At 37.9% G+C, this 23171-nt stretch overlaps 1 protein-coding gene across 9 annotated transcripts in view; it reads right to left on the minus strand.

The window, feature by feature from the left end:
* The window catches only part of NLGN1 (neuroligin 1), an 838543-nt gene that overhangs the window by 639726 nt on the left and 175646 nt on the right, over window positions 1-23171 (minus strand). For 5 of the 9 annotated variants that reach the window (XM_019840094.3, XM_019840092.3, XM_019840093.3 and 2 more), the window contains exon 3: window positions 22804-22863. The exons of the other annotated variants lie outside the window; for them this stretch is intronic. In XM_019840094.3, the coding sequence (XP_019695653.1) occupies window positions 22804-22863 (60 nt within the window). The remainder of the gene's footprint in view (window positions 1-22803; window positions 22864-23171) is intronic. 9 annotated transcript variants of the gene reach the window in all.

Raw genomic sequence — 23171 nt, forward strand, 5'->3', positions numbered from 1 at the left:
TCTGAGGGTCATGAGATCGAGCCCCATGTTAGAGTCTGTGCTGACCATGAAGCATGGGAGTTAGGGTGGGGCGTGAATATGTAGGCATATTTTTTCCAGTATCTATAATCACAAAAAACGTGTCCACCCTCTCAGAAAATGGTCCACATTAGCTTATCTCTAAAACCCACATCAAGGATATTTTTCCTAATCTATATAATGTCATTCTTTTACCCAAATTCTTTACCATTCCAGTTAATCTTTCCATTTTTCTGCAAAATTAAAAAAAAAGTGGGGGAGTGGTACTTTTAACAGTGGTAGCCTCAGTCTTCTGATGACTCAAACTCTGTTAAAGGCTGTGTAGACATAATAGAGTAAATCCAGAAAGAGTTAATGTTTCTCTAATTAGAATCAGGCAAATGGTAAGTGGGTACAGTCAAGAATATTTGGCTCAAGAAAAAAAAAATAAAAAATAAAAAAAAATAAAAATAAAAAAAAAGAATATTTGGCTCACCCATTCTCTACACCTGTCTGACCAAATTGACATGTATGAAATCTCTAACAATTACTGTAGAGCTCAAGAAGATTCTCACTGGGAGTGGGAGGGGGGGTGGGGGGGTGGCACCTGGATGGCTTAGTGGGTTAAGCATCTGACTCTTAATTTCAGTTCAGGTCATGATCCCATGGTTCATGAGATTTACCCCACATTGGCTCCAAGCTGAGCGTGGCTCCTGCTTTGGACTCTCCCTCTGCCCCTCCCCTGCTTGCATTCTGTCTCTCAAAATAAATAAATAAACATTAAAATTCTCACTGGAATATATTGATCATGCTGTCCTCATAAGCCTTTTATAAAACTATATGGAAGCCCCCAGAAAAAAAAATACAAATTGACAAAGTGAATAGAATATCAGAGAGAATTATAAACCTTATCATCTTAGTTAAGAACAATCAGACAACTTATGAGCTATAAATTAGTCTTGGAAACACAACCACTGGTTCCTTAATACTCTCTACATTCTATTATAATTCATTTAATTAATTAATTAACCCACTGATTGAAATAGTTTCTGTTTGTTCTTACTGCATTTGGTCCCTAGCTGTCTTGTATTCGTATTTTTAAAGTATTACAAAGCACATCTAGCTGACTTAAATTATTCCCTATGAAACTAAGATATACCAATATTATACTATGACTAATTTATTTAAACTGGTATTCCGAGTCTTCTTAAATATAAAGAAGAAAATGCATCCTAATTCGTTGTAAAGACATAGAAGCAGGCATCAGCAAAAGTTTAACTTCTTGGAAACAAGGAAAAACAGCAAGAGTATCATGACAAGAAAACATTAAAGATGGTATTTAAACTGTTGCAACAAATGAATTGAGCTCATGCTAAGTTAAATCCATGCACGAACTGAAATCTTCAACTCCTCCTCCTTACTAGGATTCTTGGGAAGTCAGTGAAATAGGCAGAAGAAAACGAAGATGGACATTAACCCTTTTATCCATTGCAATTCACTTTGTTCCTATAAAGACTCTGAAAATGTGAAAGATGGAAATGACTCTAGATGTCATGGAGCCTGAACCCTCATTTCACATAAGTGAAAACTGAGACCCAAAGAGGTGTGACTTGCTCAAGGTCACGCAGCAATGCAACGACAGAGCCAGACCAGGAAGCCCTGCGTCCAGCATTCTATCCTGAGCTTATATGCTGACAGAAAGCCAGAGGATCCAGCACATCTCCCCTTTTAACCTTACATACTGGTACTTCTGGCATACTTTTTTTTTCTTTTCTTAGAAAGAAAGAAAGAAAGAAGGAAAGGAAGGAAGGAAGGAAAGAAGGGAAGAAGGAAGGAAGGAAAGGAGGGAGGAAGGGGGAGGGGAGAAGAGAAAGGGAAGGAGGGAGAGAGAAAGAGAGAGAGAAAGAAGGAAAGAAAAGAAAGAACGAAAGAAAGGAAGAAAGAACAAAAGAAAGAAAGAACAAAAGAAAAAAAGAATAAAAAAAGAAAGAACAAAAGAAAGAAAGAAAGAAAGAAAGAAAGAAAGAAAGAAAGAAAGAAAAAAGAAAGAAAGAAAGAAAGAAAGAAAGAAAGAAAGAAAGAAAGAAAGAAAGAAAGAAAGAAAGAAAGAAAGAAAGGGAAGGAAGGAAGGAAGGAAGGAAGGAAGGAAGGAAGGAAGGAAGGAAGGAAGGAAGGAAGAAGGAAGCTAGTAATACTCCTTATTGCCAAATCTTTGGAGCCTTTTAAATAGATATCAGTGGCAACGTTAGGAAAATTTAAATATTTATAAGATTTTTTAAATTACTGATCAACTTCTTGTCAGATGACACAATTGTAAAAGTCTATTAACTTTTTTTCCAAGCACCAGCCCCTTGCAATATCCATCTAACCAAAGACAACTGCCAAACTAATCTTCCTAAAACAGTTTTAATCATGTCACTCTCTTATGCACAAACATCTGCTGGCTCTCCTTTGCCTACCAAATTAAATGTTAAATCCTAACACGAGCATTCAAAGTCCTTCACAAAAGTCCCAATCAATCTTTTCTTCCTGATACTTATTACTTCTTTCCCAGCCCAACTCCACCCATGTGACAGTCACATCTTTGTTCTTTCCCATCTTCACACCTCCCTTTGCCCATGCTGTTCTCTCTTCCTGACAGACCAGATCTCTCCTTCCATATCTATCCATCACAAGTCTGCATTATTTCGAGTCACTTTCAATCCTATCATTTCCTGGTTGTCTACTCTCTAAACTCATCAAAAACACATTCATGATTAGGTATCATCCCTCTCTCCTTTAACCCTCCAAAGACTCTGTTTTTTTTGTCTTTTATGAAAATTATCATATTCCTTTACATTTACATTATATATGTAACCTGCCCAACTTCCTTTCTCATCAGACTAAGCTTCTTGATGACACAGGTCAATTGTCACCCCTGCTGCCAACATCCACTCAGTATTGTGGACTTCCATGCCAAAGCACTTTAAGGACAGAATACACAAGAAGCATTCAACCTTCACCAATGTTAACCTTCACTGAGGTTTTATGTGGAAGTCATGTTAGAGGCAGGCCACCAACAGGGACATGGCTAACAAGGTAGACTGTGAGGAATAAATATCATATGTTGCTGTAGAATAGTGATGAGATAGGATGCTGGCATTTTAAGCTTCAGGAATAGCCTAGTGTAGTTCTTCATTTAGCTTAGCTTCCCTGGGACTCAACACTCCCTTGGGTGTAGAATGCAGTTAGAAGCTCTTTTAACTCTTTCAGCATAATTAGTGCACTGAAGAAGTCATTTGTTCAATGATCTGGAAGGCAGTGTGCAGCTCCCCTAAGGCTTGCATCTGTTATTGGGCAGGAAATATGGCAACTTGCTGTGTTTACTAATTGGGTCAGTTAGTAACTTTGTTCTCTTTTTTATTTTTCAGAAATTCCCTAAATAAATGCTTTGCCTATTTGAATCATAAGAAGAAAAGTGATCCCCATGATCACTCCAGGTAAACTTTTGTTTCTCTAAAATCTCAAAATAAGATTGATATTTTTACCTCTCTTTTGCCTGGAACTATTTCTCTTCTTCCAGCAGGTCAGCATCAAAAAGCAATTTGCGCATTCTATCATGCTCTGATCTTGCCAGATGTTCTTGCCATTGCTTTAGACAATTTTCTACTTGATGTCGCACATTCCATATTCTCAGTCTTTCTCTGAGGTTTATGTGGTTTTAATGATCTAGGTGTATAAGTCTCAAGTAAAAGTCTCTCCAGTCCCATCTGTACTTCTCACAGCAAGGTATGTAGCTTTGCTGCTTTCTAGTTCTTTGGGTCCATTCCACTTCCACGCAAATAAACACAGCACTTGATGTGAAGAGTTAAATAGCTGGAAAAACACACTGAGTCTGTGCAATTGGCCTTATATACATCCTTCAATCTTGGCTTGTCAGTGAGAATTATCCTCACACACTATGGCAGTGGGTGGCCTTTTCCTGAGAGAAGTATTATGTACCCTACTCATTTCTCTTTTGGAAATCTAGAACTATGCACAGCTCAGAAATGACAGTAATAGAGAAATTTTTGCACAGAAGATGCATCACCTTTTTTCTCCTCTTTGGTAAGAAATGAATGTAGGATTTTTTTTCAGAGCATTTGTGTGTGTGTGTGTGTGTGTGTGTGTGTGTGTGTGTGCATTGATGAAATTAATGAAATTAATGTGCATTGATGTCTGTGTTTTTGTCATCAGTTTCCAATTCTGCTAATTCTGCTTTGGAATGTCTCCCCAGTCCATCATCTTTGTATTGGCATTGTCAACCACCTTCCATATGAACTATAAGGCCATTACCTCCTATCTAGTTTTCTTTCCTACAATCGAATTAGTTTCCACCCTAGACAAAAGCTCTCATACCCCTACCTGCTGAGAGTCTTCCAATCCTTCAAAGCTGATCCAGACTATTACCTCTTTTAAGAAACTTTGCTGATTCACACCCATCTTAATGAGTTCCTGTATTTTTATGAAGACTTATAACATTTCATTCCCCTAATGACCTCTCTGGTCTTATAGTACATATATTTGGTTATTTACAATTTGCTTTCATGCTACATGTTAAGTACTGAGTTCAGTGTGTGTATGTCTGTGTGCGTTACTAATGTGCACAGGCTGGATTTGTATTCCAATACCTAGCATGAAGCATGCCACACAGTAAACACTTCAAAAATACATGTTGAATTCAATCAACATGTATTTTCTGAGTTACTAGTGTTCTGAAAAATTAGGTTCGTTTGTTTAGTCATTAATACAAATCTACATAAATTATACACCTGTCTGTTCTTTTTACCAATTTACATTTTGATAGATGATTTTGCTTTCTTTCCAGTTGACAGTTTGTGATTTGCTGTCTATGTATGTCTTCCTTCTCATTCAAGCCTGCCCCAAACAAAGGTAGGTTACAGAGTTACGACTCTTTCCTCTGCCTCATTGCCACACATCCTTGTCACCTGTCTCTGTCTTGTTCTGACATACTTATCTTTTCATCAAGTTCCATTTTTAGAAGATGACTCAGTAAAATAAATACATATGTGTGGCATTATTTTCAAGAGTTTACCTTAATCTGTCACATGAGAGATTAAAAAACTGTTCAGTATTCCATCTAGTCCTTGCATTTGTTTTCTGGAAATGTTCTCCCCCTTCTCTCTCTCTCCTCTGCAATGGACACTTTCCCGTTCTCGAACTTCATTTTTTTACTCTAACTTACTCTCTATACTTTCCTCCCTTCTTGAGTCCCGGTGAAGAAGCTATGTTAAAGAAGGCTTGTTCAAGGGAAAGTGAGAGCAGTAAGTCAAGAAGGGAGGCACCGGGCAGTGAGCCATCCTAGGCTCCATCCCTTCTTTTTTTTTTTTTTTTTTTTTCAACGTTTATTTATTTTTGGGAGAGAGAGAGACAGAGCATGAACGAGGGAGGGGCAGAGAGAGAGGGAGACACAGAATCGGAAACAGGCTCCAGGCTCTGAGCCATCAGCCCAGAGCCTGACGCGGGGCTCGAACTCACGGACTGCGAGATCGTGACCTGGCTGAAGTCGGACGCTTAACCGACTGCGCCACCCAGGCGCCCCATAGGCTCCATCCCTTCTTCAGCCCTCCTGACAGCCAGCCAATACCCCAATCCCATTGAGCTGCCAAAAAAAATATCGCTTATCCTTCATTTCCTCCTTTCTACTCTTCCAGCCATTGTCTTTGCGAAGTCCCTCAGGTTCACTGACCCACCATTGCCATAATCTTCTACTTGTCTCTGCTGTGAGTTTTTATCCTTGGATTCTATCATTTACAATGCTGTTGTAGAGAGTATTCTATAATTATTATCTGATCATGTCAAGTCTTTGCTTAAAAATTTTAATGACTTGCCATCCCTATGTAATACCTTCAAGCTCCTTAGACACAACATCTGGTTGCTGCCTAGAGCTCCAGGCTTACTTCTCTGCTTTCTACCTATCCCAGCCCCTCCCACCTCATCCCAGTACATTCTCTTCCTCAGTGGATGGGCCACTTCCTCATGCTTCATAGTCCATTTCAAGCAAGATGAATTTGACAAAACCTTCCTCACCAGCCCCCTCCAAAACAGAACTGGTAATTCCCTCCTTTGGGCAGCCTCCTACCATGCGTAACCTTTGCCTCCTTCCCTCATAGCACCTCTAACATTTGTTGCACTTAGTGGCTAAGGGCACTAAGTCAACAAAGTTAAGCTACTTGGTTTTAAATCCTGGCTGTGTCACTTTCTAGCTCTGGAACGTGTAGAGTTTATGTGACCTATCTGTGCATCACATTTCTCATCAGTAAAGTAAGGATATTAATAGTAATAATTTCACAGGGCATTTGTGGGAGGATTAATCACAGGGATTAAGTGAGCTAGTATATAAAACCCTTAAATCAATGGCTGGTCCTTGATAGATATTATACAGTACAGTATAGGTACAGTAGGTTGCTACAATAATAAGAATAATTTTTTTTTATTATCCCTTAAATGCCCCTTGTGGGTAAACACCACGTTTAGTTGTTTTTTTCCTAGTGTTTAACACAGTCTCTAGGACATAGTGGATACTCAATAACCATTTTGTGAGACAATGAACAAATACATAAAAATAGGAGTAAGAGAAAAACAGACCTTTTGTTTCCCCAAGTTACCATGTGGTCCCTTTTGTTCCCCTTAAATGTGAATGAGACTGCAAGGGTACAAACACAAATGTTCTTAGTGTTTAGTTGAGAGTTTTAATCGAACTTTCCAACATGCACAGAGGGTTTCTGTTTTACTATCTCTCAGAATTGTATGAACATCAGTGGGTATGAAGCATGGGGGAAATGCCAGTGAAACAAGGAAGCAGAACTGGCTGTGTAACTTGTGGGGCCCAGTGCCAAATGAAAATGTAGGATCCCTTGTTCAAAAATAAATATGAATTTCAAGATGGTGACAGTGGAACATTTAACGAAGTATGGAGCCTTTCTCAGCACAGGGATCAATATGACTGCACAGATCGCCCTCCCGTGAAGCCAGCCCTGCCAGGAATCTAACATTCTCTTCTCCATCAGCTACGCAATGTGTTTGGAGACACAGATCTAGTCTATGTGACTGCCGAATTTGTCTCTTACAACTAAATTAAGAGATTATAAATCTGTAATGCTCTTACTACACCTCTCCACCCTGAACTGTCCAGGATCCAGCCTCCACTGTCCACTACAAAAGCCAATGGCCTCTCCATGTAGCTTAGGAATCCATGCCCATTATCTGTCATGCTCAAAATGTTCCTTCATTTATCAACCAATTATTGGGCACCAACCATATTTCACAAGCTCTGCCTATGGTGTTATATATACAGTAAGGTCTCATTCTCTCATGTGCCCCACTTTATAATGTGATTTCTGGATTTTCCTGGGAAAGCTGGCAGTTGCTAATACCTAATAAAAGAAGAAAATAACAAAACAACCTTCTGGATGCATGCACATGTTAATGGCAATTTGAGACAACTAAAGGCTAAATCATAAGCACAGAGCATTGAAGGAACTATTTCATGCTATATAGAAAATCCCTTAAACAAATCCAGTTAGACCTTTTCTGAGATCCTTTAGTACCCAGATTCTGCCTGTTTAGTAACCTCAAATGACATGCCTTAGAAACACTGGCAAGAAATTCTATCATAGAGGTAGATGGTATAACAAGGACAAAGAAAGTAAAATAATTATAAGAGAAGATATATTTGTAGCAGGGGGGAAATTGGGGTTAGGTAAGAGGAAAAGGAAATTAAATTAGAGGGTGGGAAGGGAAAATGAAGCTTCTGGCCTGGAAAAGGGAAATCATTCTCTGTGCTTCTATTACACAAATGCGTTGTTGGCGTCCTGTATTAAAATATAAATTCAGTGCAGAGGCAATAAGGCTGGCAGTAACGTGCACAGGCAGAGAGCCAAGAGCCTCGGCTGTTGGCAGCCACTCGGCCCCAAGGGCCCTTGCAACAGAGTCCAGGTTATATCTGTCAGACACTGAGCCACTGAACACTGTTATTTCTTAGTTAAGGACTCTGATGTTGGCTTCGAAATTTTCTTCATTTTGGGAGCCATAAACAAACAGTGATTGCAGAGCAGAGAGGAATAGAATATATTCTTACCTGCTATGTCTGGTGAGAAACGATAGCAGGTGTAGTATTACTCAAATAAATGCAGATGGTAGGAGATGAAGGTTCTCTCCAGCAAAGTGCATTGTGTCTTAAGGCTGTTTATGTTTTCGGTGAATATTTATTTAATCCCTTGTGAGTACTAGGGATGTAACAGTGAAGAAGAAAAATGTTCTTCTGGGGCAGACAGAGAGTAAATATGTAAGCACATAAATGAATAAGATAATTTCATATGGAGATAAAATGTAATAAAAGAAATAATCCTGGGTATGTAAAAGAATACCTGGGTGAAAAGAGGTTACTTTAACACAGTGCTCAGCAAAGGCTGACAATTTACCAAGACTTGAATTATAAGACTTAGACAAGAAAAGAGGTAGATGCTGTATATTCAAGTTAGAAGGAAGAGCAAGTTCAAGGGTCCTGAAGTAGGATAGAGATCGGTAACCAAAAGGAGATCAACAAGGCTAGACTGTAGAGAGCAAGGGGGAAATATACGGAAGGAGACTGCAGAAGTGGGCAGGAGTCATCACGGAGTCATCATATGAGGAATGGAATTCAGGAGCAGGAATGGAAATGGAAAGACCTGGTATGAGGCTATTACAGTGGTTCAGACAAGTGGCTCCAGGTGAAGGTGAGGGAAGTGGAGAAGAAGGGAAAAGGTGCACCAGGATGGAAGGATAATGTCTGCAATGTCCTGAGTATCAGAGGTAAGCAATGTCTGTACACATGTCCGAGAGGTGACTTTGTGAAGAGAAAGGGTTGGCTCCTATAGCTTCACAACTAGTGAAGCACAGTCAGCTTCAAAATCAATAGGTGAGGTGTTTGCCTCACGTATTCGGAAGCTACCTCTTCAGCAGCCTCATTTATTCAGAATATGAAATTTAAAGATTATTTTTGAACAAAGCCTACATATTTAAGTTGTTATGGACTACTCATAGCGCAGACACTTTTTTTAAGTCTATTTGTTTTTCTTTCACAAACAAGTTTTTTGTTTGTGTGTTTTTTAAAGTGTGGTTGCTCAGTCTTCCAACCCGTGACAGTTTTAATCACCTCAGAAGTGGGTAGGCAGCGTTTCTACAGCCTGGCAAAGTGAGAGCAGTAAAAGGAGACAACCCAGAAAAGAGGAGGAGACACATGGATATACATACATACATGTCCTCCGACACATACAAACAAACACACATTTTAAATAAACACAAACATTTCAATCTGGAGTAACTCAGTACAATGGTCCCACACACCACACTAGACTAGACGGATAACAATATTTATTCCTGAGTGGTCACATCAGGGACAACTTTCTGCTACAGAACATCTCTAAACCACAGACATCTCTCCTATGCGTCCCCATCATGCCCCCTGCTTCCATTCCTCAGGGCACTTACTACTTTGCTATTTTCTGTTTCCGAATCCACTACCTCCAAGAGTTAGTGAGTGCTTTGAGGGCAGCCCTTTCAGGCCCTTCTTTTATCTCTGTGTGTCTGGGGCCTACCACAGGGCCCTGCGCAGAGAAGACACTCAACAGAAGTGTGGAAAGAACTACAGCGCAGCAGCTGTTAATTTACCTCCAGAAGAGACAGCCTATAGCCCAGTAACTCAGCAGCTGCTATATCAGTAGCCAAAGCATTCTCAAGCTTCCCAGAGATTTGTATAGGTACAGTGCAGTTTTGGGGTTTTTTTTTAACAGATGGATAGAAAGTTTTAAAGCACTGCTTCTTGGCAGAGCAACGGAGGTGGGCTCAGGCACAGGGCTGATATAATTATAGTTTTGGTTATGCCTGATGTGTTTTATTCTGATGTGCATATTTTGTGCTCCATACACATTTAAAGATTTAATTAAATGTTTTATTACAGGGAACACAGTGCCAAATATCAGCTTCATTACCTTTTTTTTCCCCCCACAGAAAGAGCCATTTCCTCATTTGGTTTTGAGATTTTAATACAAATAAGGCTTACATTTACTTGGTAATATTGACATGGCCACCTACAACAATATCAGATTTCTTGTTACTGGTGGGTTCTCACTGCAAAGGAAGCTCCCTGAGGGCGAAGAATAAATCTGTCCTGCCCAACTGAGCCTCCAGTAGTTGGGGACATATATTTTGCCTATGGTAGGCTCAAGAGAGAGACAGAGAATGGCCATGTAGGAAATTTAAGACAGTGCCTTCTGGACACAGAACACAAACTAAGCCAAAGCAACATCAATACTACAGAGAGAGACAGAGGGAGGGAGAGAGGGAGAGGGTGAGGGAGAGGGAGACAACGAAAGGAAGAAGGAAAGAGAGAAAGAGAGAGAAGCATCATTCTGATAGTCAAAGACTCTACTTAACGACAATCTGAGGACCCAGTAAACATTTTACAAGGTTTTGTTTGCGCCCCCCTGCCCAAAACGCCTTTGCTGAGCTGGACAGGTGGCCAAAGGCCTTCACACTATAGAAACAGAAATAAGCCCAAATATCATCCCTAGCTTTTCAGAGTGAATTGGAATACAAAATATTTTAAATGGTCATTATAGAAAAATTGTTTTCTCTTCAAAATCCAAATTTATAGATATTTTAGTTTCCATGGAAACAAAGTTAATTCCCTAAATAAATGCCAAACTTTTTTTTTTAATAACAAAAGAAAAAATCTCACTTCCCCCCACTTTTTTTTCTTCTTTTTTTAGAGAAATCTTGGCACTATAGGTGGACTTTCCCTACATGTGTAAGGAATGAAAGCCGAGCTGTCCTGGTGGTGTTGGGATGTGTGGGAGTGTAGGGATGTGCGATGGTGGGGACTTGGGGGTAGGTCAACAGAGGCACTGTCAGGCTCCTTGGTTACCTAGCTCAAAGGCAGGTCAGAAACCTCAGGCTCTGCCTGGCCTGTAAATTATGGTGCCAAAGGGACAATATTAATCTTTGTGATGAAAGCTTAGAGCTACAAACTGAGGCCTGAACTCACTGCCTGCAAAGATGATGAGCTGAGGAAAACGGTGAGTAGGAACTTCGCAGGAATGCAAACTTAGCACGAGCTATAGGCATTCCTCTCCAAAGATCCACTTCACAGGGACATATCTATTCCAGAAAGGCCCAGGAATCCAAATCAGAAGGAGCATATGTGTTCTTAATAATTCTACTTAGGCTTCCCTCCTCCTTTCCTGGGAACAGCTATATTTACAATTTATATTCATGCTTCTTATCTACCTTTCAGGGTTATATTTGTCTTCATGTCATACCTGTGCTGCACTCATTTATCCCTCTATTCCCTCTCTTCCTCCTTCCACTTCCACTTTGAGGAAGTTGGAAAGATTCTAGAAGAGGAACCCAGAAGTTTTTTGGGGAAACAGAATAGGAACTCTTTTGTGAGAGAAAGAGAAGAGAGGGAAAGTGCTTTTGTATCACCCTCCTAAGACTAGCAGACAACATGTAATTTCTTTTTTGGCCTAACTGTTCCAAAATCTTTGCCTCAAAGAAAAGAGATAAAAGGGAGGATGAACTTTTTTTTTTTTCAGTCTTCAAAAGAGAAGCAGAAAATTAGGACTGTTGATTAATCAGATTTTATAATTTTCCAAATTACGGCTGCAATGACCCCAACTCCTTTCATTAAGATTTCTTTTCGTAAGTGTTTAAAACTGATTCTTGCCACATTTTACATGCTTTAATGAAAATTAAGGACTGTAATTAAATTGCTCTAATGTCATCATTACATAGATACCAGATGAACACAATTACAGCAAACAAAGAAATAGTTCTTAAATTTAAAAATCATTTTAAAAAGAACTTTGTTCAACTGCCTAAATATGACAAATGAGATAGTATTGAAAATCAATGCTACTACAATGTTAAATTTATAGGATCTTAATTTTAACTGAAACCATATTTGCATGTAAGTAACCATCTGGATAAAATGTTTAAAATTCAGGGAAAGTTTAAAAAAATCAGAATCATTTTATCACAGATCAAACACTTGCATATTTAAAAGTATCTAAACTACTGCATAGCATCCTCTCTTGATAAAAAAATACTGAAAATACAAATTAAAGAAACTTCTCAGGAGAGCACAAAGAATCTACAGGTGTTGGAGGGCCTGAATATTACATTTGAGTTCTGATTTGAAAAGAAGCCCCAGCTCCTAACTAGCAGCATGTGACCTTGGGTAAGTTATTTAACTTAAACAAGAAACCTATAAAATGGATATAATGATGACCCATTTTGAAATGTTTAGGGGGATTCAGTGCTTAGTGTCCCTCAAGAATTCATGTCTAACTAGAACCTCAGCATTTCACTTTATAGGTTAAATTGTGCCCCCCCAAATATGTTGAAGTTCTAACCCTGAGTACCTCAGAAGGTGACCTTATTTGAAAAGAAGGTCTCTCTCTCTCTCTCTCTCTCTCTCTCTCTCTCTCTCTATATATATATATATATATATATATATATATATATAAAATTTGTTAAGATGAGGTCATTAGGGTGGACCCTATCCAATATGATTGGTATCCTTATAAAACAAAAAGTAATTTGACAACTCAATAACAAAAAAAAATCCTATTTAAAAATGGGCAGAGTATCTGAATAGGTATTTTTCCAAAGAAGACATACAAGATGTCCAACAAGCACAAGGAAAGATGTTCAACATCACCTATCATCAGGGAAATATTAATCAAAACCACAATGAGATATCGCCTCACACCTGTCAGAATGGCTATATCAAAAAGACAAGAAATAACAAGTATTGTTGAGGATGTAGAGAAAAGAGAACCATCATGCACTGTTGGTGGGAATGTAAATGGCACAGCTGCTATGGAAAGCAGCAAAAGGGTTCCTTCAAAAATTAAAAATAGAACTACCACACAATCCAGTAACTCCTACTTCTGAGTATTTATCTGAAGCAAATTAAAACACTAATTGGAAAAGGTTTATGCACCCTTATGTTCATCGCAGTAGTATTTACAATAGGCAAGATATGGAAACAGCCCAAGTGTCCATCGATGGATAAATGGAAAAAAAAAAAAGATGTAATAACCCACATGCACGCAGACACACACACACACACACACACACACACACACACACACACACACGCATGCACACACAGGAATACTCTTTAGCCATAAATAAGAATGAAGTTTTGCCATTTGTGACAAATGAATGGATTCTAAGGGCATTATGCTAAGTGAAATAAGTCTGACAGAGAAAGATAAATATTGTATGATCTTATCTATACATGGAATTAAACAAACAAACCAACAAAAAACAAGCTTATAGATATAAAGAACAGATTGGTGGTTGCCAGAGGTGAGGGTGAGGGGTGGGAAGAATGGATGGAGAAGGTCAAAAGGTACAAACTTTTAGTTATATAATAAGTAAGTCATGGCATGTAATATACAGCTGGTGACTATAGTTAATAATATGGTACTTCACCCTTGAAAGTTGTTAAGAGTAAATATTAAAAGTTCTTGTCACTAGAAAAAGAATTTTTGTACTTATGTATGGTGATGACGTTAACTAGACTTGGGTGTGGTGATCAATTCAGAATAAATACAAATATCAAATATTATGTTGTACGTTTGAAATTAATATGTTATATGTCAATTATATGTCAATTTAAAAAAAACAGATTTTAAAAGGGGGTAATTTGAACACGGATATACATACAGGGATAATGCCATGCACAGAGACATAGAGAGAAGACGGCCATCTGTAAGCCCAAGGAGCGAGACCTAAACCAGATTCTTCTTCATAGCCCTCAGAAGGAATCAACCCTCTCGACCCCTTGATCTCAGACTTCCAGCCTCCAGAAATTTGAGGCAAAAATTTCCTGTTGTTTAAACCATACGGTTTGTGATACTTTGTTATGGCAGTCCTAGCAAAGTAAGACAATGACCTTATTTGGAAACAGAGGCTTTGAAAATGTAATTAAGATAAGGTCATACTGGATTATGGTGGGCCATAAATCCTGTCATTGGCATCCTATGAGAAGGCCATGTGAAGACTCACAGACAACAGGGAGACCCAGGGAAGAAAGCCATGTGACAACAGAGGTAGAATCAGAGAGATGCATCTACAAGCCAAGGAATGCCCGGGAGGTTTGGCAACCACCAGAAGCTCAGAGAGAGGCAGGGAGATTCTTCTTCAGAAGCTCCAGAAATCATCAACCCTGTCACCTCCTTGATTTTGGACTTTTCAACTCCAGAACTGTGAGAAAATAAATATCTGCTATTTTAAGCCCCACAATTTGTGCAATTTGTTACAGCAGTCCCAGGAAACTAATATAGGAAGTGTTACATTAAGTACTCTGTCCTCTTAGAAATGGCTATGAGAAGATTGATGAGTAGAAATTGTTTCCACATCTAGTCAAGAATTTAAGATGATCAAATCTAGAATGAGTTCATATGATTGCTTCTAGCAAATTTATATACTGGTGTGATTTTTAAAATTGGTCATTTCCTAACCTATTTTAGCATGTACCACCATGATGGGGAGGAAAAAGAAGAGCATTCATAGGAGAAATATTAAGAACCAAAAGATGATCAACAAAATCTGTAATGCTAAGTAATGTAGAAATGAATTAAAGCAACAATTATATCATAATTGTTAAGCTAGTAGCATGTCCCATATGTGAAAACAATACATGAAAGAAAATATATTATTTATTATACATTGGATAGGAGAAAGAAAAGCAGTTTCTTTTTTTTTTTTTAACTTTTTTTTCAACGTTTATTTATTTTTGGGACAGAGAGAGACAGAGCATGAACGGGGGAGGGGCAGAGAGAGAGGGAGACACAGAATCGGAAACAGGCTCCAGGCTCTGAGCCATCAGCCCAGAGCCCGACGCGGGGCTCGAACTCACGGGCCGCTAGATCGTGACCTGGCTGAAGTCGGACGCTTAACCCACTGCGCCACCCAGGCGCCCCAAGAAAAGCAGTTTCTACAAAGGATTTATTTTGCGGAATAACTCTTTTTGCTGGTAACATAAGTCTTACATGTTTTCAACTTCAACCCCAGTTTCTATAAGAAAAAAAAGTATTTATTCTCTGGAAAAATTGAGTTGGACAACTATAATGGTCTTTTAATCATCCGCTTCAGAAGACTCTCTCTGCCTGTCAGTAAACAATGGAACAATTGATGTTACTCTTTTAAAACTTTACAATGCTTTAGATCTACTTCATTTCAGAGTTCCAACTTAAACTGTTTAGCTTTTAGAAGACAACCACATCTGTCCAAGGCTACTAATTCAAATGTGATCCCAAATCTCTGGTACAATCTGGCTTCCCATTCATCTTTGAACCCCCAAATGAACCAGATGTTGTAATTATTCCAGTATATAATGATTTTTTTTTCTACTGGCCACCAATTTCATTTTCTGTTTGATCTGGGATCCCACATAAACAGGATTGCTGTTGTTGCTGTTGCATTGTTTTGTTCTATTCTGTTCAAAAATAGTCTCCTCAAAGAAAATATAATTGATCACCAACAAATTACATATTTTAGGACAAGATGTTTAATCTCTTTGGTCCCCCATGTCTGCATTTGTAATATGGTAATAAGAATCTCATAAGATTGTTATGATATTAAATTAATGAGGCTAAATTCTAGAACAAAGTAAGAGCTTGCCAATGTTAATTCTATTCCCATTCCCTTTAATATTACACACCAAACAAAATAAAAATAATCAGATACGGGGCGCCTGGGTGGCTCAGTCAATTGAGCGTCTGACTTCGGCTCAGGTCATGATCTTGTAGGTCGTGAGTTCGATCCCTGCGTCCAGCTCTGTGCTGACAGCTCAGAGCCTGCAGCCTGCTTCAGATTCTGTGTCTCCCCCTCTTTCTACCCCTCCCGTGCTCATGCTCTGTCTCTCTCTGTCTCTCAATAATGAATAAACATTAATTTTTTTAAATACTCGGATGAAAATAGAATCCTACTACCACTTCTACCCATGGAATCCCACTCATGAACTCTTCTTAGTTATTAATGTTAATTTAAATTATCTGCCTATGCTCTTTTTAATACAAAACCTCCAAATGTGTACTAGATCACATCTTTCTAGAAGAATGTTATTTTAGCAGTCTACCATCTTCTATATTTTAAATTGTTCTCTTTCTACTATACAAATATTTCTTTCTTTCATCTTAACATATGGCAACAAAATCAACCTCTATTTTCCTTTGTTCCCATTTTTTTCTTCTTTTTTTTATAGCAAGACTCCTTAAAATAGTTATTTATGCTCAGAGACTCCAAATCTCCCATTTTTTTCTTAGACTCCACTCCAGTGCATCAGACTCCACAAAAGTCCATTTGATAGAGTTGATAACTGTGTTTACTCTGATGCGTTTTCTTTACTTAGCTTCTAGGACAGCAACAACAAAATCTTGGCTTACCTTCCATCTCACATGTAACACATTTTCAGTCTCCATTGCTTTCTTTCTCTTCTTCCAGCCCTCTTAATGTTGGAATGTCTCATGGATTGGCCTTTGGTGTCTTTTTCTTTTCTCTATTTTCATTCAATTCCTTTCATTCTCACTCAGCCTCATGACTTTAATTATTTACCTTCTATACACAATGATTCCTAAATGTATTCCTCCTATACCTCTCTCTTGAACTTCAGACTGGTTCCTTGATGTCTGTACTTGAATGTCTAAAAATGATCTCAAATTTAACACGTCCTCTAAACCATTCTACATTCCTTTTTTTTCCATAGTAATTGATGGCAAGTTTATTTATTATTGTAAGGACTTAGACAAAAAATCTAGGAATCTTCTCTGACTCATTATCTTTCACAGCCCATAGCAATTTAATGGGGGGGGGGGGCGAATGTGACCTTCAAAATACATCGAGACTATCACGTCCATTGTTATTTCCCTGGGCTGAGGCTGGACCAGGTTTCTATGTTGTCTGGACTATAATAGCCTCTTATCTGCTGTCCCGGTTTCCCCACACTCTTCTACAATCTACTCTCAATTCATCAGCCATAATAACTTTTTCTTCCCCTTTGCTGAATCTTTCATCCCAATGACTTATTCATTCTATAACTGGAATCCTGTACTTCCCCACTCTCCTTCATCCATTTTTGTCCATCCTCTTACCCCTTTCCCTTCTGGTAAACCATCAGTTTGTCCTCTGTATTTATGGGTCTGTTTTAGCTTTGTTCATTTGTTTGTTTTTTCTTTATTGTTCAGATTCCACACATAAATAATATCATATAGTTGAGCATTTAGGTTGCTTCCATATCTCCATATCCATAATAGGTTGCTATTATAAATAATGTTAAAACAAACATAGGCATTATGTATCTTTTTGCATTAGTGGTTTTGTTTCCTTTGGGTAAACACCCAGTAGTGGAATTACTGGATTGTATGGTAGTTTTCTTTTAAATTTTTTGAGGAAACTTCATACTGTTCTCCACAATAGCTATGCCAATTTGCATCCCCACCAACAGTGCACAAGGGTTCCTTTTTCTCTACATTCTTGCCAACACTCGTCTTTTCTTGTCTTTTTGATATTAGCCACTCTGACAGGTATAAGATCATACCTTGTTGTGGTTTTGATTTGCATTTCCCTGATGATTGGTGATGTTGAGCATTTTTTCACATGTCTGCTGGCCATCTGTATCTCTTCTTTGGAAAAATGTCTATTCAGGTCCTTTGCCACTTTTAAATTGTATTATTTGTGGGGCTTTTGTTTTGGTGTTGAGTTGCATAAGCTCTTTATATATTTTGAATATTAACCCTTTATCAGATATATCATCTGCAAGTATTTTTCCCCACTCAGTAAGTTACCTTTTAATTTTGTTCATAGTTTCATTTGCTGTGCTGGCATTACCTCTTTAATAAAAAGTTGGATCATTCTGAATCTCATTGCCTCTCTCTCTCTCCCCTTTCATATATACAATAGTCATAATTGTTCCTTAACTACACAACACAAACTGTCACCTTAATGCCTTTGTACTAGCTCTTTACTCTCCTCTTTCTCCGAATATCCACTTCACCTCCCCAGATAACCACTTCATCTCCTTCAGGTCTTTGCTGGAATGAGGGCTATGCTAAGTATCTCATTTAAAATTACCTTCATCCATCACATCAGCACTCCTGATCCTCCATATTCTGTTGATTTCTCATCTTCTTACACCTTTTAACTTTAACTGTTAATTGTGTTTATTGTCTATAATTTGTCTCCACACACTAGATGTAAGCTCCAGGAGGTCAAGGATTTTTTTATTTTATTTTTATTTTTTTTATTTTTTCACTGATGTAATGTATCTCTGGGTCTTAGAACAGTACTCTAATTGGCACAGAGTAAGGACTCAATAAATATTTGTTAGATGAATAAATTTGTTAAAAATATATGAGGCAAGAAGGAGAGCATTCTGGAATATAATCTCCTTTTAAACACATTAACAATGAAAGGAGTAGTGTTATACATATTTAATTAGGGAAAAATCGGTCTCTATGTACAACAAAGAACCAGATAGACCCTAAATGTGTGGAAAAGACTCTTGAATGAATTCAATGTTATCTCAGGTAATGACTACTAAACGGAGAATGCACAAGCAAAATACTTATGAAAATCAGGAATAAAATGCTCAAGGAGTAAACAATTATGCAAGAGTTGTCTATTAAGATTCTAATTTTCTGTACATTAAAAATTGAGGTAAATGAGAAAATTAGGTTAACAATTTCTCACCACTGCAGAAAGGAAAATCAATTCTGTATTCATCTCAGAAGAGCTATGCAAATAACAGTCAAAGTGCTGGAGAAATGCAAAGCTACACAACTCTAGGGTATCCATGAGCCAATCAATTTGTTTGTGGATTCTCTGGGTCCCTTGTTCCTCCTTCTCATGTTTACTGCCTAATATTTGACCACTCTTCTGTTTGTTGGCAACTCTCACAAGACAGCAAACTAAAGAAACAAAATGAAACATAAGCAAATTAAAGCTACTCCTGATAGTAGCCAGGAGAAATATGCTGAGATTTTGGCCTAGACAGTAATAAAATTATGTGTAGCATTGAAGATCCGAGTAACTACAATGGTTACTAGCATGTTTTCTGGAAATCAGTTGCTATCATTGTCTTGACCCAATTCAATTAACGGGAGCATGAAATTTACCTAAAATAGAGTCAACAGGTAGAATAAAAAGAATTCATGACATTTTTGAAAGGAAAAAAAGGAAAGGAAGATCAATAAGGTAGAGAGATATGATATATTACCAAAGCTATAGAAATCTCTAGAGGAGGGGTGCCTAGGTGACTTAGTAGGTTAGGCATCCGACTCTTGATTTCAGCTCCAGTCTTGATCTCAAGAACCGTAAGATTGAGCCCCACATCTGGCTCTGCGACTACATGGAACCTGCTCGAGATTCTCTCTCTCTCTCTCTCTCTCTCTCTCTCTCTCTCTCTCTGACCCTCCCCTGCTTGCTCTCTTTCTTTCTCTCTAAAAATAAATAAATAAACTTAAAATCAAAAAAGAAATCTCTAGGGGCGCCTGGGTGGCGCAGTCGGTTAAGCGTCCGACTTCAGCCAGGTCACGATCTCGCGGTCCGTGAGTTCGAGCCCCGCGTCAGGCTCTGGGCTGATGGCTCGGAGCCTGGAGCCTGTTTCCGATTCTGTGTCTCCCTCTCTCTCTGCCCCTCCCCCGTTCATGCTCTGTCTCTCTCCGTCCCCAAAATAAATAAATGTTGAAAAAAGAAATCTCTAGAAGAGGTAATTTAACACTATGGAAATGCATCTAATAGAAGCAAGAACTAGAGACAAACCTATCACTTACTGGCAATAGAAATTGGGTCAGAACACTTAACCTCAGAACCTACTTTCTTATTTATATAATAAGGATAGCAGTATCTTTTCTCATAAATTTGTTGGTGATAAATTACATCTGTCCTCTACATCCAAATTCCAGTTTCTGTCACACGTTATCTGCCCATTTGGCCAAGTGTTGACAGCCATCCCATTTTAAGCCCCCATGTTTCACTTTGCAAGGATAAAACCCTGAAGAAATATCTAGAGAGTAATTAAAATATGGCTGAAACTATCATGGGAAATATAAAAAGATAGATTGAAAAGTGCAACTAGGACCTGTTTTAAATGAGTGGGAGCTTATTGGTAAAATGTTTTTCCCCCTTCAACTGAACAGGATAATATTACAAAAGCTCTATTGAAAAACTATAGCAAGGGATCTCTTAGACAAAGTAAAAGATCCTGTTATGCAGACTAAAGTGGAGAAAATGCTTTGTTCTTTGTATATTTACTTGAATACAGTAAGTTCTATGAGAAGAAAGATCTTCGTTTCATTCATTACTGACTCCTTTGCATAGTGCATGATTTAAGCAATTAAGAAATAGTTTTGGATGAATACAGTATGCACAGATTATAATGTACTTGGCACAGGGATGGGGTTCACCCGCCTTGGAAGATGACTACACACAATTTTTTTAAAAAGGTAAATAACAACAAACCAAAATATCTTATCACCTATAAAATGCAGCACACCTATTCCTATACTTCCTGAATCATCATTTATAAACATCTAGAATTCTGTTGAAGAACTTAGAGTCCATATGAGATAAATATTGGCATAGATAGATAGATATTATAAATGACTAATATCTTCTTAAACCAGAATACTATGATTTCATGAAGTGACCAAAAGAGACCTTCCATGATAGAGAAGGAAAAAAGTTAAAAGTTTGGAAAAAAGAATTCTACTCCTCTGCTTAAAGTCAAGCTCTAAAATTTAGTTTTATTTAGTTTAAGAAAAGCTATCTATATAGAAAGCTACATTTAAAATCTTTGTTATTTAGACTTTGGAGTAATATACAAACAGCCAATGAATGATCAAAATTTATGTATTAATAATAAGATATATTAAATACCAAAGCAAAATAATTGTTTGAACTGCTTAACATAAAAGCACAATAGATTTGGACTCTAGTGCTCGCTTCGGCAGCACATATACTAAAATTGGAACGATTTGGACTCTAAACCACACAGACTGAAGTAGGTATCTACAGATTTTGTCCTCAGGCTAATTATAAATGAGTTCAAAGTTGCCAAAGTAAATAGCACAGCCTTACACACCTCTTTGCCAACTCTCTCATACAGCCGATGGAACCGACCATCTAAAGAATGATGAAGAAGAATTTTCTAATGAATTCATTCCCCCCTGAAGTTATATGAGAGGAAAGGTCACTTTCTCACTTACTAGCTTACCTTTTTGGTATTTTATCATTTTCTTGATTGTACATATTTTCATGTATTATGCCCTATTTATGCATTCTTTAATAGCATCTTTATTTATGACTTTGTGAATCAACATCTTTGTGATAGGAGGTGAAAGTCACTTAGTTAATTACATGTGCTTGACAAGCTGCATAATAATAACCACTGCAGTATTGTACATTAGTTGAAGGTATGTAAATTACTGCAGTTTTTCTCATTTGGGGAAAAACAAGAGACTTTGTTTTGGTCATTTAGAACACCTTTGCTGTGTCTGTATCTGTGCTTTTCTCAAGTATACTGTGCTTTTAACCCAAATCATGGCATCAATAATAAAATAGAGGTTAAATCCCATTCTACTAGTATGACCAAAGAAATAAAAACCAAACCAAAACTCAATTGAATGCGAACACTCTGGTCAGCAGTTGAGAATTTTGTTATATGAAACTTCTTCCATACAATGCAATCCTAGTAAAACAGAACAGTTTAGACACTCCCTGCCCCACCAGGATGTTGTAATGAAATCTGACTTGGTCCAGCCAGATTAGAAGTGCATAGGGAGACAGAATGTACAGCACTGGAATGTTAATATGACTTCTGTATGAAGACTGGAAAGTCTACAAAGTTATGAATAAGGTCAAAATAACACTTAGATGATTTACTGCCATAAAAAATCATACTCTCCTATGAGTGATTTACTGGATGTTATATAAAAATGGAGTGTGGACAAGCTACATTCAGATGCAAGCTTGCAGCTGTCAGTGTGTACATGTGCTCAATCTGGCTAGAGGATGATTTGAAGGTTGATTTAATTGTAGCTTCTGAATCATGTTCTTCCCTATGTGTTAAATTGTTTAACATAAATACAAAAATGTTAAAGTAATTTTAAGACTGTAAATATTTAGTATAAAAATCTGTAAAATCTCATTCTTTTCTGGAAGAGTAACTGAAAATATAGACTATCTGGGAAAAAATACCATGACTGAATAATGGTGACTACCAGACAGTTACGGCAAATTTACCCTTATCTGAGAAAGTTCACAGGGCTTTCAGAAGTAGCTGAGAATAAACAAACAAAAAACTAGGTGTGTGACAGAGCTCACCAGTGTTAAGAGGAACAGAAATCTGTATCTGTAGAACAGGGTTCAGAGATAAAGTCGACCAGTTGGTAAGGCAGCATCATTTGTGTTCCTTGCAGGCAATGTCATAGCCTAAACATATCTTGTCCTCTGAACACAAACTCAAAGCAGAGATTCAACTCCTATTGATGCTACCAGCACCAAAACATCAGGCACCACCAATGAGCTTTGTCAATATTATCCACTCAACTACAGCTCTCCTTAATCATCTTTCTATTCCTTGACATGCCTTCATTAAATTCCAAATATCACCTAACCATTTACTTCTCAGCTCAGCAAATCATCCTTAGGGAGAATATCTTCTTCCTCTGTAAGCTTTTTCCCCCATTTTTTTATTTCCACTTTTATACATACCTCCTTTTCTACATATTTTCTTGCCGGGTTTTCTGGCACATTCCTTGGATATTCTTTTTACTGAAAAATGAATAGAAGACTAGAAAATAACATGGCGCTCCATCACAGACCGCCGGAACATGCAACACCACTATCTAACTTAATACGCTCCTGCATTTACTGAGTGCGAAAGATCCCCAATTCGTTGAGCCTGCACATGCAATGGAGAAATGTTGATGCATCTTCTCAGAAGTCATTCGGTAGGAAATGGAAATTAGGAACCCATTTCTACCTAAATATACGTGCTGTGGAGGAAAGAAAATGAGTAGGCACAGGAAAAACTAAGAACAGAAACATTAACACACATAAACCAAAAGAGCAGCATGCAA

The sequence above is a fragment of the Felis catus genome, chromosome C2 (genome assembly GCF_018350175.1).
Source record: "Felis catus isolate Fca126 chromosome C2, F.catus_Fca126_mat1.0, whole genome shotgun sequence".
NCBI lineage: Eukaryota > Metazoa > Chordata > Mammalia > Carnivora > Felidae > Felis > Felis catus.